Below are 19517 nucleotides of genomic sequence, written 5' to 3' on the forward strand. Positions count from 1 at the left end.
GCACTAAAAAGTTTACACACAATTTGCACAAGCATAAGAAAATGATAATAGAGTATTGTTTGTAACATTTTGTTAGTTTGATTTGTCGACAAAAAAACACAAATCATAATCAGAAGCCAAAAAACTGGTCTTTTTCTCATTTGAGCCAGAAAATAAAAAAATGAGAATTGAATGTTTTCGTTTTCTGGCTTTTGAACAAAAATCAAAAAAGGTGGAAATCAACGTTGTCTTTGATGGGCGGGGCTTCAACTTTTCTTTTGTTTATGATTGGTTCATGTTTGCCTGAACTTTTCACAGTAAAAGTCCACATTAACACAACACACTGTTATGGGGGTGGACGGAGGCTCAAGTGCAGGAAGCAGCCAGGAAACACATTCAATGTTCTTTATCTTTTATTTATGTGTTTATTTGAGCAGTAAACATTCTGCTCACAAGGAGTGGGCTGAAGCAAGAAGCTTCTGAGCGCCGACCCCCAAACTCAGAGCAACAAAAAGTACATTTCACACTAGTGTAGAAAGAACAAAACAAACAAATCAACAAAAAAGAACCTCCCACATTTCAAACGACCATATCAACACGCACACACACACACACACACACACACACACACACACACACACACACACACACACACACACACACACACACACACACACACACACACACACACACACAAGTTGATCCCACTTCTCCCTCTAATGCATTTCTTCTTCTCTGTATGTTTCAAAAGTCTTTTGTTTGTATTTGTATTTGACCAGGTTGATGTTTGGACATTGTTTCTACTCCGTCTCCAATTTGTTCCACAATTGTTCCCCTTTAACTGTCGGATTAAAACTTTTCAGGGTTGTGTTTATGTTTCTGAGTCCTAAAGTTGAATTCCTCACGTATTTCATAACGACCAGTACGATCTGGAACCTTCTTTGTATTTGTCTTGGTAACAATCTGTAACTTGCTTTATAGAACATCTGTACTTTATAGAACATCTGTACTTTATATAACATATGAACTTTATATAACATATGTACTTTATAGAACATCTGTACTTTATATAACATCTGTACTTTATAGAACATATGTACTTTATAGAACATCTGTACTTTATATAACATCTGTACTTTATATAACATCTGTACTGTTTGGAACTACACAATGTCACTAAACTTCATGATCTTTGATTTTAAAAATAATTACTTTGTGTGGTCCAGAAACCTTTATGAATTAATCAAATAGCTCTTTTTTGTAACATTACTATTGGTTTGACTGTGTTTTTATAAGTACTACCCCAAACCACAGTACAATAATATAAATAGGCCAAAATCAGAGAACAGTATAAGGTGTGTAAAGCTTTGATATTTAAAATGTGCTTTGCTTTTGCTATTATTGCAATGTTTCTTGACATTTTTGTAGATATATATTTAATGTGAGATTTCCAAGTAATTCTATCATCTATAAAAACTCCAAGGAATGTGATTTCATGCCCCTGCTCTATAACAACACCCTCTATCTGAATTGTTTCCTGTGAATTGGAATTACAGTTGCCGAATATCATCATTTTACTTTTACTCAGATTTAGAGATCATTTGTTTTGTTTGAACCACTTGTTGACACTCTTGACTTCCAAGTTAACAATTTGACACAGTTGTTTTAAATCCTGAAGCAAATATATTTGTGTTGGGATTTATGGTTGGTAATTAGCATAAATAATTACTGAAAGTAATGGATTACTGAAAGTAATAGATTACTGAAAGTAATTTAGGAAAAATTGGAATTACTAATGAAGTAAACGGTTAGTTACTCATCAGCAACTCCTAGAGTAATTGAGTAATTACTCAAAAGTTAATAAATTTATCAAAAATAATTTATTAATAAAAATTATTAATTTGCATAAATTGATTATTTATCAAATAATAATTGAATCGGGGCACCACCAGCTAAGCTAATACCAAATTTCAGTCTCGTTTGTCAAAAAGGGTTATTTAAGTAAAGTTAATATTTCTGTGTAAATATAACAATATTAAATAACAAGGAAGGTGTGAGCTTCGAGCACAGACTGTTACAAACCAGTGAATTGTCAACAATAAATACACAATGATAACCAAGAATCGATCAATTCAGTTAAAAAAACATTTATTAACAAAAAGTATTTATTCAAAAATAATTCGTAAATCATTTAGTAAAACAACACAATTAAGTAATAAACATCAAACACGAAGATCTAATCTATTAAACAGCAAACACTATGTACAAAGAAAGAGGGTGTGTGTGTGTGTGTGTGTGTGAGTGAATGTGTGGAAGCCTGAGTGGGGTGTAATGACCACGAACGTCCACCAGGTGGCGGCAGGCGTTGGAGGGTCAGTGTGTGTGGGTGTAATGACCTCGAACGGACACGAGATGGCGGCAGGCGTCTAGTTCGAGGCAGTAACCGGAACGACCACTAGGGGCGCGGCGGCGCACGGAGGGAGAATGCAATGACTCGACTTGTCCACCGAGTGGCGGTCTCTCAAGAGATTGCAATCACCAACGCGGCCACCAGAGGCGCTTGGCGCACTCCTTCTGGACGGCGTGACGTCACTGTGCTCGTGCACGGCTCGTGAGCCTGCTCGGAGCGCGCCTGGGGGCTCGTGGCTGAGAAATCCCAGGGACAGTGAACTACACACGGTCACAGAAGCGCATGCAGCAGCGCGCGGCTGCTTTTACGCGATCGTTTAGTGGAGCGGAGAGAGAAAGGAGAAGAGGAGGGAGAAGGGCAGTGGACAGAATATGTTCAGCTCTGCACACTGTCTTGGACTCCACAAAGTCTAGAAAGGGTCTGTGCAGGTTGAGAGAGAGAGAGAGAGAGAGAGAGAGAGAGGAGGTTCGCGTGGATGTAAATCCGACGCGCAGACACAGATGGGTTGGAAACAGGGATCGGCGTCCCTGACTTCAACACAATAATAAAACACACAGCAATATTACAGTCACGTTATTCTCATTGTCTGCCCAGACTCTAAGCCTTACTCAGTTTGACGAGGGTGAACGTGCTGCCGGCGGCCGGGAAAGTGCGTTGATTTCCCGGCTGGAGCTTGTTTTTCTCTCTGGCGTCCCAGGTAAACAAGCTAAAATGGTCTGTGGACAGGGAAAAGTCCACAGGATGATCCGAGGAGGATCAAGCGCTTCTTTTGAGGAGGGGGAGAAGAAGCGGCTTCAGGTCTGCATGCGGGAGGAGGGTGCGCTGGCAGCTGCACACTCGGACTCCGGTGAAGAAGGAAAAAAAAAGAAAAAGGGAAAAGTAGAAGTAGTTCCACGGTGGTTCTCGGCTCGTCCGGCCAGGTGGGGAACTCCGGGCCCGGTCAGCGGGCACACGTGGCACTTCGTCTCCGTGCGAAACGGATGCGTCCGTCTTTACGCAAGTTTCAACATTGGAGAGAAAGAAATCACCCCGGGGTGTTTTATACCTTTTGGCTGGTGTCGGGTTTCCAGTGGGCTCTGGGTCATGTGGACCAATCCTGACGGAGGGCCCCGCCCTGGACATTCCAGCTGGTGAGGGAGCTCTCAGGCTCCCCCTGCCGTTGGCCTCTAGTATTGCACCTTGGACGGGGGGGTCCAGGGGGTGATCACGTGACCAATGGCAGACTTTTTCAGTTGTAGGCATGTGGTCCTTTGTTCTCAAAACGTGGTCCCCCCCCTCCCCCTTCCATGAGGTTGAGTGGCCCCCAACATTTGTATCGTCTGCAAACAAGATGAATCTAAGAATTTGAGAAGTTTTACAAATGTGGTTTATGTACATGTTAAACAATTGTGGGCCCAGAATGGAACCTTGAGGAACTCCACACACACTTTGTAGACAACTTGACTGATAATCACCGAATTTCACATGGTTTTCTATTTTTTAAGTAACTGGTGACCGACTGTCGAGCTCCACCCTGATCCCATAATGTTCTAGCTTATTAATTAATATGTCATAGTTTATTGTGTCAAACGCTTTACTCATGTCAATAAATAGCCCTAATGCATATTTCTTGTTGTCAACAGCATTAGTTATTTCTTCAGTTATATCAAAGAGTGCGTGTGAAGTTGAGTGATTGTTCCTGAAGCCAAACTGATTATCAGAGAGTAAATTAAACCGTTCAATAAAGCTGTCAAGTCTGGAATTGAAAACCTTTTCTAAGATTTTAGAGAATTGCGGTAAAAGGGAGACAGGCCTGTAGTTTGTGAAGAGATGTTTATCTCCTGCCTTGAACAGGAAACACTTTTAACTTTCATACTATCAGGAAATTGGCCAGTTTGAAACGATAAATTACAGATGTATGTTAACGGCTTAGAGAGACTTTCAATAACACTTTTTAAGGTCTTCAAATCCATGTCATCATAGTCTGTCGAGGTTTTATTTTTACACCCTCTAACAATGTCCAGTATCTCCTTTTCGTCAGCAGGATTGAGGAACAGGGACAGAGGCTTTGTGTCTATGAGCTCACAATTATAATTCTCATCATTTGCTATTGATGAGAATTAAAGCAGAAAGTGACGCACTGCTTCAAAACATTCAATGCGGTCAAAGTAGTGACATCTGCTGGTTGTTTGAAGGTACTGCATGCGAGAGGACAACTTCACAGGCGTCGTCGTTCATTTAGTTTTTCAATGCGTGTTCTCCAATCTAAATATTAAGAGAGAACCTTAAAATATACATGAAGATTTAATATAACGTATGATGGTGAATGTCTTTTTTTGTTGCAGTCTTACTCCATTATTACCAGATAAAGAAATATTTCTATCTGGGTAAAATGGGAGAAATAAAGGATTTTCTCAAAAACCAAAGTTTCTGGACACTCAGGGTTTGTTCACTGTCCAGGTGCTTTTTTGTGCAACCTGTCTATATTTTATAAGGGTCTCTTCCACCCACAGTTCAAATACATGCACATTATATGGATTGGATTTTTTATATTGGCCAAAACCGTCAATATATACGGGAAGAGTCCAAAGATCTTATGGGACAGGGTTCATCAATATGAAAACTGCTCTTCATGAGCTATGTCGACCTTTTTCTATACACCAGCCATTTAATACAAATTCTAGAGTGAAAATCTCAGTAAATCTGCCATTTATGACAAGATCATCTATTCTAACAGCCACACAAATTATCAAATTCACGCTCACAACATCTTTTTCACCATTGTGATTTAGTTTTTACAACAGAAGGCTGTCTGGGTTATGTGCATATAACATAGCTTTATGTGGGATATGTTTGGCGACAAGAGTCTAAATAAATGTACTTTTTCATTTGGACAATTAGTTTTTGAAAGATAACAAAGCGCAGCTGTAATGTGTGGTTCACAAATAATCAAGTACAGTTTGAATAAGAAAAGCTGTTTTGTTCTTTCCTAAACTGACCTGTATAGATCATTTTAAAGTGACTATTTTCAGTTCAAAACAGGCGAAAAGTATCGCGCTTCCATCTCATTACCCAACACTTTCCATCTGTCATCACTGATCGGATCAGACAGTATGTTCTAAGACTGTATTAAAAGCTTTGTTGTAAAGAAATAACATCATTTTAACTTCGAAGCGGGCGCCGCCATATTGGCAGCGTTGTTTACACCGGAAACGGAAACACGTCATCGCATGCTCGCGTTTTCCACCAGCAGGTGTCACTGTGACACTGCTGGGAAGCATTTAAAGCGCTATTTCCACACATGACTATAAATACAGGCAAGCCACCAGCTCCAACAGGAGTAACGCTCGTCTCGTGCGGATGTGAGAGGACAGACACAATGCGGCAGCTCTTTGCCCGGAGGCACTTCTGAACAGCTGCTCCTCCAAAACTGAGAGCAAAACTCTGACAAATCCTGCCACAGAAACATGTGCAGCCACGAAAGTGTCCCTTTACCACGAAATATCTTTTTTACATGTTGCGACTGGGTTTTTTTTTTTTTCTGCCCGACCACGCTAAACTTCTAAAAGGTATCTGACCAATCATGTGAAGAAGGGGAACTCGGGATGTATAAAAGACGTGATACAGAGCAGTCGGGGCCCTTCTTCGCCTTAATCTAGGGTGCATGCTGTGGGTTTGCTCGGAAGAACGGACCCAGCTCGTATTCTGCAATCTCTGCTATATGCATTTTGTATTCTCTTGCTTGTGTGATCAATAAATTCACTATGGAGGAATCAACTCTGTTTCTGCCTCTCCTGGATCAACGGACACGCGGAATTCATGGGAACACGGGAACGAATTCCAACATCAGCCAGCGTGTGTCCTCTCAAACATGAAGGTGTTTTCAACTCATGGCAGCTTTCACTGCAGCTGGCGTCAGTTTGGAAACAATCCAAGGGAAGACACAGCGCCATGACAAGTCCAGATTATTTCATGCACGTGTTGGTGGAACTTCTAACCTCTCAGATCCCGCTTGAAGTAACGCAGTAGCTCCGGAGGTGCTGCAGGAAATACTGTCCGTCAACACAGCATGGGAACACTGGTTCCCTCTTTCTGGTCCTGCTGCTCATGACAACAAGACAACAGCTCCATCTTCTGCTGTGCAAAGTACAAGCTGCTGCTTCTGATGCGTTCTCCTGGAGCGCCCCCTGCTGGGAACCATGCTACATGTTCGTCATGTGCTGGGAAGTCCGGAATAAAGAACAATTTCAAAAAGAAAAGCTCTGAATGATGTGCGTCTGCAGGCTGTACGCTCTTGTAATGTCAGATGAATGATCCAAACTTTGTCCCCAAAAGAACCACATTTTGTTACTTTCCACCAAATAACGATGAATATCAAGTACAGGAATATGTCCAACGCTTAAAATAGACTAATATAAGCAGACAAATGATTAAATCAACCAAAACACAGCAAACACTGATTACAGAGAGGCGTCATGGACTCACGGGAAAGACGACATTTGTTTTATCATTTTATCTATTTTGTAAGCAATTTTACTTTTCTTTCTTGACTTTTCAAGTTTGTATTCCCCTCACTTTTGGAAATTGTAGTCATTTTAGCATTTTCTTTTTTAAATGTCTTTGTGTTTTATTTATTCGACCTTTTTAAAATTCCCAGTGATAAAAGTCATTTTGGAAATGACTCAACTACTTGTGGCTCCAAAGCTGCAGTTGTAAAACTGAGAGGAGGAGGAGGAGGAAGTCTTCTGTCTCCTCCTTCTGGCACTGAAATAGGAAGTTATTTAGACAAACCTTGGACTTTCTACGGAGTTCACCTGGAGTCTGTCACATACTGGTGAGTTTCTACAAGCACACTGAATTCAAAGTCCACCAACTTTCAAGTATAATAGAAAAGTACAAACTGTAAAGTCGCTCCGGTGGAAACTGAGGTTAGTTTCTAACTCATCGACAGAAACTGCGAGTTGTGAGGTTTATCAACAGAGAAAATCACGACGACTTAAAGTGTGAGTGAAGCAGAGACTGATAGGAGTTTATGACGTTTGAGAAAATCCTGTTTTTTACCGCTTAAATCGTGTTATTGACGATTAAACGTGATTGTGGTGCGCAGCTTCAGTAAAACCAGAAGTAAAAAATGTCCAGAACGCGGCACGACTTTTAACAGGGACCAAAAAACGAGAACATATTACCCCAATCCTTGCATCTTTGCACTGGTTCCCTGTTAATTTTAGAATTGACTTTCAAATTTTGTTGTTTGTTTTTATAGCTTTGAATGGACTGGCCCCTCAGTACATTACTGATCTCATCAAAATGTACCAACCCCCCCCCCCCCCCTGAGGTCTGAGGGCCAGCTCCAGCTCGTGGGTCCAAAGACCAAATGTAAAACCAGAGGGGACAGAGCGTTCTCCGTTGTCGGCCCTACGCTGTGGAACGCTCTGCCCCTCCACGTCCCAACAGCCCCCCCACTGTGGACTGTTTTAAATGGCGTCTTAAAACCCACTTTTATTCTCAGGCTTTTAACACCGCGTGAGTCGTGTGGTCCCCTGTGTCCTTTATTTATTTTATTGTTCTTATTTATTTTTATTGCCTTTTAAGCGTTTTTATATTTCTATTTATTCTTTTAAATTGTTGTATTCTTATTTGTAGTTTTTTAATGTGTTTGTAGTTTTTAATCTGTTTTTTTTTTTATTTTATGGTTTTTTAGTGTTGGACTGTTTAGTTGTTTTTTTTTAATTGTTTTTTTTTATGTGCAGTCACATGTGCAGCACTTTGGGAACACGTTGTTGTTAAAATGTGCTATATAAATAAAAGTGGATTGGATTGGAAATGTGGAAAAACAGGAACTGTCAATGTGATCATACTTTAAGATGTCAGCAAAGTGTTTATAAAAGAAGCCATTGCGCCTAAAGAACGATTTTATGTGGTGGATTAAATAATAAAGAAGTGGAAAGACATTCTTATTATTATTGTCTTTAATTTATAGGATAGCATGTCAATTGAATGTAATAAATTAGAAATCAATACGAAAACGCACATCCCCAAAATAAAGATGATGTAAATAGGTGAATACATAATATTGATGTTTATAGTAATAGATAGTAAGCAGAACAAACATTTCAAATATCCAGAGTTTGCACACAGTAAATTACAGACTATATACGAAACCAAATATAATAACGCTATACAGAGCAATATAAAGTATCTTATCTTTTTATATATATATATATATATATATATATATATATGGTAGAGAAAAAGAAAAGAATATATATATATATATATATATATATATATATATATATATATATATTACTGTTGTTGATGATGGCCTAACGTTTGCACAGGCTGAATGACGTAACAGATACATGTTTATGAGGCATGTGTAATATAAAATGTATTTTTTTCTGATGAATATAATAGATATAGACATATTCAATACAACTTTATTGACATGACAGTGAATTGTTGATAAGCAGTAAACTGCAATTTAATATTGCATGTTCGAATGCTGCATTATGGAGTGACAATAACAATAACAACAATAATAATAATTAATAACAACAACAATAATAATCATAGCTTTACAATTGAATCTATGTCAGCTTTTCTAGTTCAAGATTTAGTAGTAATAATTCGTTTTAATAGTTTTATTGACGTTGTTTTTTTCTTCTAGGTTTTGTGGCGCCCTCTAGAGGCCATGACACGCTTTGCATTAACTTTGCCTCATGGGCCATTTGGCTCTGCAACTTCTAGACTGGATCATGTGCATGCTGACTATGTGGGCTAATTTCCTAGTATTTCCAGACCTTCCTTTTCTATCGGGACCTTTGTATGTTTACTGTCTTGTTCTGAAGGCTCAAGTAGAATAGAATCTTAATGATTTATCCTCGAGGGAATTTTCTTTATAAGATGAAATGTTGGTTTCGGCATAATTTATAGAAAGCCACTACAAAAAGGCCAAAGAACCACTTGTACAATGATGCATCAATCTTTCAATCAACTCTTGTCTTTTGTCGTCAGGGTGTGAAGATGTCTGCTGCCAGTCCAGATCAGTTCCTGTGCTCCATCTGTCTGGACGTGTTCACTCATCCAGTCTCCACACCATGTGGACACAACTTCTGCAACCAGTGCATCACTAAACACTGGAACTCCAAGGTCATATGTGACTGTCCCCTGTGTCAAGAGGTTTTCTACAAGAGACCTCAGCTCAATGTCAACACTTTGCTCTCGGAGGTTGTTGCTCAGTTCAGACATGAAGCTGAACACAAAGCCAGCAGCAGCTCAGAGCAACAAGCTGCCAAACCAGGACAAGTTCCCTGTGACGTCTGCACTGGAACCAAAGTGAAGGCCCTCAAGTCCTGCCTGGTGTGCCTGGTCTCCTACTGTCAGACTCACCTGGAGCCTCACCTGACAGTGTCAGTCCTGAAGAAACATCAGCTGGTGGAGCCTGTGGAGAACCTGGAAGGCAGGATGTGTCCGAAGCACCAGAAACCTCTGGAGCTGTTCTGTAAGAGCGAGCAGACGTGTGTCTGCATGATGTGCAGTGTTTTAGAGCACAAGACTCACCAGCTTGTTCCTCTGAGTGAAGAATGTGAAGGGAAGAAGACGGAGCTGAGGAAGACTGAGGCTGAAATGCAGCAGATGGTCCAGAAGAGACGAGTGAAGATCAAGGAGATCAAAGAGTGTCTGAAGAAGAGTCAAGCTGCTGCAGACAGAGAGAAAGCAGAAGGTGTTGAGGTGTTCGCTGCTCTGATGCAGCGTGTTGAGAGAGATCTGAAGCAGATGATGGAGAGAATGGAAGAGGAAGAGAAAGCCAGAGAGAAACAGGCTGAAGGTCTCATCAAACATCTGGAAGAGGAGATCAGTGAGCTGATGAAGAGGAGCTCAGAGGTGGAGCAGCTCCTTCACTCTGAAGACCACCTCCACCTCCTCCAAGGCTTCTCCTCCCTGAAAGCTGCTCCACCCACCCAGGACTGGACGGAGGTCAGCATCCCTCCATCATCCTATGAGGGGACTGTGGTGAGAGCTGTGGCTCAGCTGGAGGAGACTCTCATCAAAGACATGAAGAAGAAGCTGTTTGATCCTGAGCTGAAGAGGAAGCAGCAGTTTGCAGTGGATGTGACTCTTGATCCTGATACAGCTCATCCTCATCTCATCCTGTCTGATGATGGAAAACAAGTGAGTGATGGTGACGTGTGGAAGAAGCTTCCAGACAACCCAGAGAGATTTTCTTTTTATCCTTTTGTTTTAGGAAAACAGAGTTTCTCTTCAGGTAAATTTTACTTTGAGGTTCAGGTTAAAGGAAAGACTGAGTGGGTTTTAGGAGTGAGCAAAGAGTCCGTCACCAGGAAGGGAACGTTCACACTGAGACCTGATAAAGGTTTCTGGACAATATACTTGATAAATGGAAATGAGTACTGGGTTAATAAAGAGCCTTCAGTTCGTCTCTCTCTGAGGTTTGCTCCTGAGAAGGTGGGGGTGTTTGTGGATTATGAGGAGGGTCTGGTCTCTTTTTATGATGTAGAAGCTGCAGCTCTGATCACCTCCTTCACTGGCTGCTGCTTCACTGACAAACTCCTCCCATTCTTCAGTCCCTGGTTTAATGATGGTGGTAAAAACTCTGCACCTCTGATCATCTGTCCTGTCAATCAAACTGTCTGATCAGTTTTCATCATGAAACGTCACCAACAATGAACAAAGTGGTGAGAAAGTGACGATTCACTGTGATCCATGGTGAACAACTCTAGGATTTCACTGAGCAGCAGTTTGTACCTAAAGAAACGTTCTGACAGTTTGTCCTAAACAAGTAAAGATCTGATGGAAGAGGAAACTGAGCAGTCAGATTCATGACATGTTTGACTCAATCAGGAAATTGTTCATGTGTTTGTTTTAGAGCTTCATGAGCAGGAATCTTTCAGTCTGTGTGTCTTCAAGCTGCAGAGTCACAACATGAACACACGTTTTTCTCTGCAGCTTCAAAGCTTCTTAACGGCGACATTTAATGTGAAGATTTTACAATCCAATGTAACAGTTTGATGGAACAAGTATAAAAAAACCTTTTTATTAAAGTTTTCATTTATGTAGGATGATTAACACGGTGTGTTCAAATGAACGGGTTGAAAGGTAGGAGGTTTGTCCCACACAGTGTAACTTGAAGAGAAACAAAAAACAGCATCAGCAATAAAGTGTAACGGCTCTGTGAGGATCAGTGCAAACTACATCCTGATCACGTGTCATTTGTGAGGATTTTGCCTGTAAAAATTGCTGAATGTTTGAAAACATAGACTTCAGCTCATGAATATAGACTCGCTTGGATCACCTGGATTCCTCCTGAGTTTTTCCTCCATGGAAACATTATGGTTGGTGAAAGTTTTCTATTTTATTTTTTTTATTTGCTTATTTGAGCAGTTAACATTCTGCAGGGAGCAACCTGTGAGGAGGCGCACCTTGCACAGATTGGGCTTGTTGACACTCCTGTGTGGTGCAAGGAAGAAGTGCAATCTGATCCGGACATTCAACAGATCAACTTCTGCTGTTGATAAAAAAAACTAAAAAAACCTCTGCTCTGGCTGCTTCCTGCATTCACAGGCATAGACACACAGTTCTGCTGAAGACGAAGCAGTGGATGGAGTCTGGCCGGGGAGGGGGGGGGGGGGGGGGGGGGTCATAGTGGAGAGGCAGGGACGGTGTTCATTAAAACAAATGTCCGGGAATAAACTTCACATTCATTCATGTTTTTCTACAAATTTGCTGCAACAAATGGGAGCATGTCAGGTTTTTTAAATCAGTGACTTGTAAAGTAGAATTTGGGCTCCTGTAGTTACGAATATGTAAGTGTGGTGTTGTATTTGTAGAGAGAAAAATACATCTACAACTATACAACCCACAGTACACAACTACAAATATTATTAAAGCTGCAAGCAGCGAGGTCAGGACAATCATGGCCTCTATATATATATATATATATATATATATATATATATATATATATATATATATATATATATATATAGACCTGCTTCAGAACATTTTTCAATTGTGAGTAGAAGAAGAAAAAGACCGGCACCAGAAACGATGAACTCAGACCAACAAAGGTTTGTGCAGCATTTTACAGCAGGATGATTTAATCTACAACTGATGGTGATGCTAGTTTTTATTTAGTTTATTTATTTATTTGACTTTCTCTGGATTAGATTGGTGCTGCTGTTGGTATTTGGTGCAGGTGTTTTTTTATTTAAAGTGGTGTTTCCCAGACAATCATGTACACAGACAGACAAGCACACATGCATGACAGCAGTGCTCAAGACCCCCCCCCCCCCCCCTCCTTGACGGTAGGTTCAAAAAATATATAATTAATATAATATTTAAAAATATATATATAGCATTTTATTAATTAACATGGTAATATCATTATTAATATGATATAATAATTAATTCCTGTCATGATTTTGACACATTGACGGAGGCTGCAGCAGGACAGTTACCGTATATTCCGGACTATAAGCCGCTACTTTTTCCCACACTTTGAACACTGAGGCTTTTACTAAGGTGTGCTCCTACATGTTTTTGTTTGTTTTTTCGTGGCGAAAAAGATTTTGCCCAGTAACCGTAGACCAATCAAATGAATGAGTAGTTCACAGAGGTCCAATGAAATTGTTTGATCAATCAAGCTCACTTTATTATTGCAAATCAGTCATTTGTACTCCCCCTCATCAACATGGAAAATAATGAAGAAAAGCATATGATGCGGCTTTTGAGTTAAAGGTGATCAATCTGGCGGTTGAAGAAGGAAATCGAGCTGCAGCACGTAATCTGGCCTTGTCAAAACATCCACCATCACCAAGGGTTTGGAAAGGCTGGACTGCTGGTGATGAAGAGGATGGACTGCTGCGTGATGAAGAGGATGGACTGCTGCGTGATGAAGAGGATGGACTGCTGCGTGATGAAGAGGATGGACGGCTGGTGATGAAGAGGATGGACTGCTGCGTGATGAAGAGGATGGACTGCTGCGTGATGAAGAGGATGGACTGCTGCGTGATGAAGAGGACGACATGCGTTCAAGTGACAGCAACAACGAAGAGGCTGAAGTGTCGAGATCCTGAGGATGTTTAATTCGGACACTGAATTAGAGACTTTGATGGTTTCAGTGCGCAGGAGGAAGTTTATATTACAAAGCCATGTTAAGCAGCATACGTAAGGGACGTAAATTGCGTGCCTGCGTTGTTACGCTGAGCATGCGCAATAAACGGTCAGTGACGTTCTCAGACCAAAGAGTAATGGTGGTGTGTGTTTTTCCCCCCGTGAAAGCTAGCTAAGAGTGGATGCTAGTTAACCACTTTGGTGACTGTAACTACGTTAGACTGCTGCAGAAATGGCTAACGCTACAGGTTATGGGCCCAGTCATGCAGGCCAAAGGTGGTTCAGAATTTTATTCGACGGGGACGAGAAAAATTACGAGCTCTGGGAAACGAGGTTCCTCGCGCACATGGAGCTGCGCGGCCTCAGAGAGATACTCCTGGAGGCTCCGGACATCGATGAAGACGATGTGGGAGCTCTTGCCGAAGATGAGTGTAAAAACGGAGAGGCATATGCAGAGCTGGTGCAGTGTCTCGACAACAAAAGTTTATCGCTGATAATGAGAGACGCAAAACGTGATGGAAGACGGGCGCTGGAGATTCTTCGCGAGCACTATGCGGGAAAGGACAAGCCGCGCGTTGTGAGTTTGTACTGTGAACTTTCCTCGCTCCACAAGGCTAGCAATGAGACTGTGACCGATTACATTATCCGAGCAGAGACTATTTTCACATCTTTAAGAAGAGCAGACGAACAGATTAGTGATGGGCTTCAGATAGCCATGGTGGTAAAGGGGCTACCTGATACGTACAAGCCATTCGTCGTGCACGTGACCCAAACAAATGAAGAAGTAACGTTCGGTGAGTTTAAAACAAAACTACGAAGTTATGAGAGCACTGAAAAATACGGCAAGAGTGACGTTAACGTCGAAGACAATGTAATGAAGACGAGCGGGGCAACGTGGTCTCGTGGGAGAGGAAGAGGAAAGAAAATGGACATGACTGATGTCGAGTGTTACACGTGTGGCAAAAAGGGACATATGGCCAGGACATGTCCGAACGAATCCCAAGTCAGCAGAGAGAGCCGAAGATGGGACACGTCACAGAGAGGAAGAGGGCGCAGTCGAGGACGAGGCCGTGACCATGTGAGGAAAGCTGACGGAGAGACAGAGGGAGAACCCACATCTTTCTGTTTCTTCAAGATGAGCGATTGTCCTACACAAAAAGGCAACAAGAAAGGTCTCATGGTCGACTGCGGCGCCACATCTCACATGATCAACGACGCCACAAAATTCAAGACAGTTGACAAAAGCTTTAGACCTGAGGATCACATGATCGAGCTCGCCGACAGGACGAAGGTGAGCGGGATGGCGAAGATGAGGGGAGACGCCGAAGTCTACTTGTTGGACAGCAAGGGACACCAGGTGAAGACGAGGCTCAAGCAAGCACTCTACATTCCATCTTTTCCACAAAACATTTTTTCAGTCAAAGCAGCGACATCCAGCGGAGCAGAGGTCCGATTCAAGGACTGTGATGACTGGCTGGTTCACAAGAATGGTACCAAGTTCAAGATGAACGTGTATGGTAGGCTGTATTACCTTAGCACAGTAGAAGATGAAAATGTTGACGGTGTGTGTGTTAGTCATGACATACAAACGTGGCACAGGATACTTGGTCATTGCAATTTTGATGATGTTGCAAAATTAGAAAAAGTTGTTGAAGGGATGTCGATAAAAGGGAAAAATGACAAATCCAATCAAAACTGTGAAATATGCACACAGGGCAAGTTCACACAAAGCAGGAACAGAGATGCAGATGCTAAAGCTACTAATGTACTAGAGCTAGTACACACAGATCTATGTGGCCCTATAGAGCCAGCTGATAAAGATGGACACAGATATGCAATGGCATTTACTGATGATTACAGTGGGATGATTTTTCCATACTTTATCAAAGCAAAAAGTGACACTTCAAAAGCTACAGAAAAGTTTATTGCAGATGTAGCACCATACGGAAATATAAAATGTATTAGGTCGGATAACGGTACAGAGTTTACCGGGCAGGAGTTCCAATCTTTACTTAGGAGTAAGGGGATAAGGCACGAGACCAGTGCACCCTACTCACCTCACCAGAACGGAACTGCCGAAAGAGGTTGGAGAACCTTATTCGAGATGTCAAGATGCATGCTATTGGATAGTAAACTACCGAAGCAGCTATGGACATATGCTGTACAGACAGCAGCTCAAATCCGAAACAGGTGCTACAGTAAGCGGCTAGAGCAGACACCTTACCGTGTTTTCACAGGAAAAACACCTAACCTATCAAACATGAAGGTATTTGGTTCTGAATGCTACATATATAAGCAGGATAAAAAGAAGCTGGATTCGCGATGTGAAAAGGGAATTTTCATAGGCTATCACAAGTATAGTCCAGCATACAATGTGTATTATCCTGAGATGGGCAAAATCCTAAAACCTAGGCTGGTCAAATCTATCACTAAAGAAAGTGCAGATAGCCAGACTCAGACAGATTGTGACATGGAGTACGACATTGAGAATTATGACAATATTCCACAGAGGGTAGTCAACCAGGGTCAGAGACAGCCTAAAGAGAGCAGAGAGTCCAGTGTTGAGGACACTGCAGAGGCAGATCTAACCCAGACAGATATGACAGAACAAGGAAGTGGAAGATACCCTACAAGACAAAGACGAGCTCCTGAATACTTAAAGGAGTATCAGTGTAAAGCTGAGTGTGATACCGATGAGAGTGAAAATGTAGATTATTTCTACAGGGTGACTTATGATGTACCGAAAACATTTAGAGAGGCTATGGACTCTAAAAGGTCAAAAATGTGGACTCACGCGATGAAAGAGGAGATGAACTCTTTAACAGAGAATGAGACTTTCAACTTGACTCCACTGCCAAGAGGCAAGCAAGCAGTGGGAGGACGCTGGGTATACACAGTGAAGGAAAGTGCAGATGGATCTGAGACTTTTAAAGCCAGATATGTTGCAAAGGGGTATGGTCAAGTGGAGGGGATTGACTATAAAGAGACCTTTTCACCAACAGCCAACATGACCTCTGTGCGAGCTTTGATGCAGGTGGCTGTGCAAGAGGATCTTACCCTACACCAGATGGATGTAAAGTCTGCTTACCTCCATGCGCCGATGGACTGTGAGGTATATATGGAACAACCGGAGGGTTTCCAAATCAAGTCAAACACAGGAGAGCACCTAGTGTGCAAACTCAATAAGTCATTGTACGGTTTAAAACAATCAGGACGTAATTGGAATATGTTACTGCATAATCATCTTACAAAGAATTGTTTTGTACAAAATGATGCTGATCAATGTGTCTACTGCAGGGAATCTGAAAATGAGAAAGTGATTCTGCTAGTCTGGGTAGATGATTTGATCATAGCAGCGAGTAACAATTCCTTACTCGGTGAAGTCAAAGAAATGTTGAAAAGAGAGTTTAAGATGAAAGATATGGGTCCACTTAAACACTTCCTTGGTATCGATTTTGAACAGAGTGAAGGAGAGGTTAAAATGACTCAAGAGCGACACATAAAGAAAATGTTGGCAAAATTCGGAATGTCCGAATGTAAGCCGAGATCCACCCCATGTGAACAGAAGTTACACTTTGACAGTGAGGGTGAAGTCATTGACTCAACAGGATATAGAGAGTTGGTAGGAAGCTTGATTTACATTATGACATCTACCAGACCTGACCTGAGCTGGGTTGTGAGTAAATTATCACAACACCTAGCAGAGCCGAAGCAACAGCATTGGACTATAGCAAAACACCTATTGAGGTATTTAAAGGGAACTTCAGGACAAGAGCTACACTACCAGAAATGTGACAAAAGCCTACAGCTAGAAGGATATAGTGATGCTGATTGGGCAGCCGACAAAGATGACAGGAGGAGCACAACTGGATACTGCTTCAGCTTAACTGCGAACGGTCCAGTTATTTCATGGAAGAGCAGGAAACAGCCGACGGTTGCATTGTCAACCTGCGAAGCTGAATACATGGCGCTGGCAGCCACTACTCAAGAGAGTATGTACCTTGTGCAACTACTAAAAGGTATAGACATTAATAACCATGTACCAGTCAAAATCTATGAGGACAACCAGGGGGCAATAGCTTTGTCTAAAAACCCAGTATGCAGACAGAGAAGCAAACACGTCGATATAAAATATCATTTTGTACGTTCTGCACATACAGATGGGAAAATAGCCATAGAGTACTGTCCTACTGCAAACATGGTAGCTGATGTTCATACTAAGCCTGTGACAAGAGCCAGATTTGAGACTTTCAAGGGATATTTGTTTGGAGAGTAAACTAAAACCCTAACCAAATGTAAAGTGTTTTGATGGTTTTTTTTTTTTTGTGTTTACCACTAGAGTGCTGAAAACATGTCTTTGAGTGGGAGTGTTAAGTATATTTGCTTATATTACAAAGCCATGTTAAGCAGCATACGTAAGGGACGTAAATTGCGTGCCTGCGTGCACTGCGTTGTTACGCTGAGCATGCGCAATAAACGGTCAGTGACGTTCTCAGACCAAAGAGTAATGGCGGTGTGTGTTTTTCCCCCCGTGAAAGCTAGCTAAGAGTGGATGCTAGTTAACCACTTTGGTGACTGTAACTACGTTAGACTGCTGCAGAAATGGCTAACGCTACAACTTTTCCTGGTAGGTTGCAGTATACACTATATATTTTTACCAGTCGTTATGGAGATAGGCCTAGTAGAATGTTGTTCATGCACTGTTAAGTAAAAAGGCATAAGCAACGTAATTTGTGTGTTACCAGTACCTACATATATTTAAAGGAGCCGTGTTACAGGCACTCTCCGAAAAAATCTGCAATATGTACGGTATTTGTTTATGTTACCATGCTGATTAAAGTAAAAGTTAAAAAATCCTCGGGTGTAATATCTGTCTGTGTAAATGCCTCATATTATAAACGTGTTTTTGGTTCTCTGTTGAGACTTAAAAGTGAAAGTGACAGTGGCTGGACGTGTGGCAGGTGGCGGTGTCTCTTTTCACATTTATGTCTTAATAGAGAGAACAAAAACACGTTTACAATAGTAAGAAGACATGATGAACGTTTTTGAGCTAATATCTCATATTACAACGTGGGGCACATGTGGCTTAAAATCCCGTGCAGCTTGTACAAGAACAAAACTTATTTTCTTTCTAAAATTAGAGCATACACTTTTAATCAGGTGGCTCTGTAGTCCGGAATTTACGGTAGTTTATTGACGTTTAAATGTGCTGCTGGCGACCTGCAGCTTCAGTCCGTCGCAGCCTTCGACCTGAGCAGCAGAGCCGAACTTCCAGTCTCCAGAAAGGATCAACAATAACCAGAGTAAGTGTTGCGATGGTTTAACACAGTAATACGAGTTCAACTCTGATGAAAAGTTCTAAAACACTTACAATTGGTCGCTCGGCTATCGAATTCTAATCATTTATTTGAGGCTACAAATCCCGTCCTGCTAGCTGCTAAAGCTAACTACACCTCGTCTCCATGACGACACACATAAACACTGTAGTTTTCTGACTACTTTCTGACTATTACTAGTACTTTATTGATACTTTACCACTACTATTGTTATTATTACACATTTATATATATATCATGTCTCTCCCAGACACATTCATATGAGATATTGTTACCTTAACTGACTCTGTGTCAGTATCGAGGAGATGCTAGCTAGAGATGCTAGTTAACACCGAGCAGCAGCCACACTCCAAATTCATTTCAGAAATGTTCAAGTTCTGTTTTATCTCCTTGGTTATCTGTGTTTCAACACTCAGCTCCACCTGTCTATAAAAGGTGGAGAACAAATGGAGCATTTCCAGAAGGTTTAGTGGTGCAGTCTGGCAGTGAGAGCACTTTTACAAACATTTAGATGAGAAGTGATCAGGGTGAAGCTGTTGACATGTTTCTGGGCCTGTGAGCAGCTTGAGCTGTTAGAAGGTGTTTGAGCTTTTAGCCTAAAGACATGACTGGAAGTGAAAACAGAGCGGAGCTTCACTAATCACAGGACGTTTATATTGTTGGACTTCTCTGATCAA

At 41.4% G+C, this 19517-nt stretch overlaps 1 protein-coding gene across 1 annotated transcript; it reads left to right on the forward strand.

The window, feature by feature from the left end:
* Nucleotides 1-9394: 9394 nt before the first annotated feature.
* On the forward strand, nt 9395-11026 carry LOC308138572 (E3 ubiquitin-protein ligase TRIM21-like; the record flags this gene model as incomplete). The annotated part of the gene is made up of 1 exon (XM_080507750.1): nt 9395-11026. One exon carries the CDS (start codon nt 9395-9397, stop codon nt 11024-11026), a length of 1632 nt encoding a protein of 543 aa, XP_080363876.1.
* Between the last annotated feature and the right edge of the window lie 8491 nt (nt 11027-19517).

This window comes from Blennius ocellaris, assembly GCF_963422515.1.
Source record: "Blennius ocellaris genome assembly, chromosome: 13".
In the NCBI taxonomy this organism is placed as follows: domain Eukaryota; kingdom Metazoa; phylum Chordata; class Actinopteri; order Blenniiformes; family Blenniidae; genus Blennius; species Blennius ocellaris.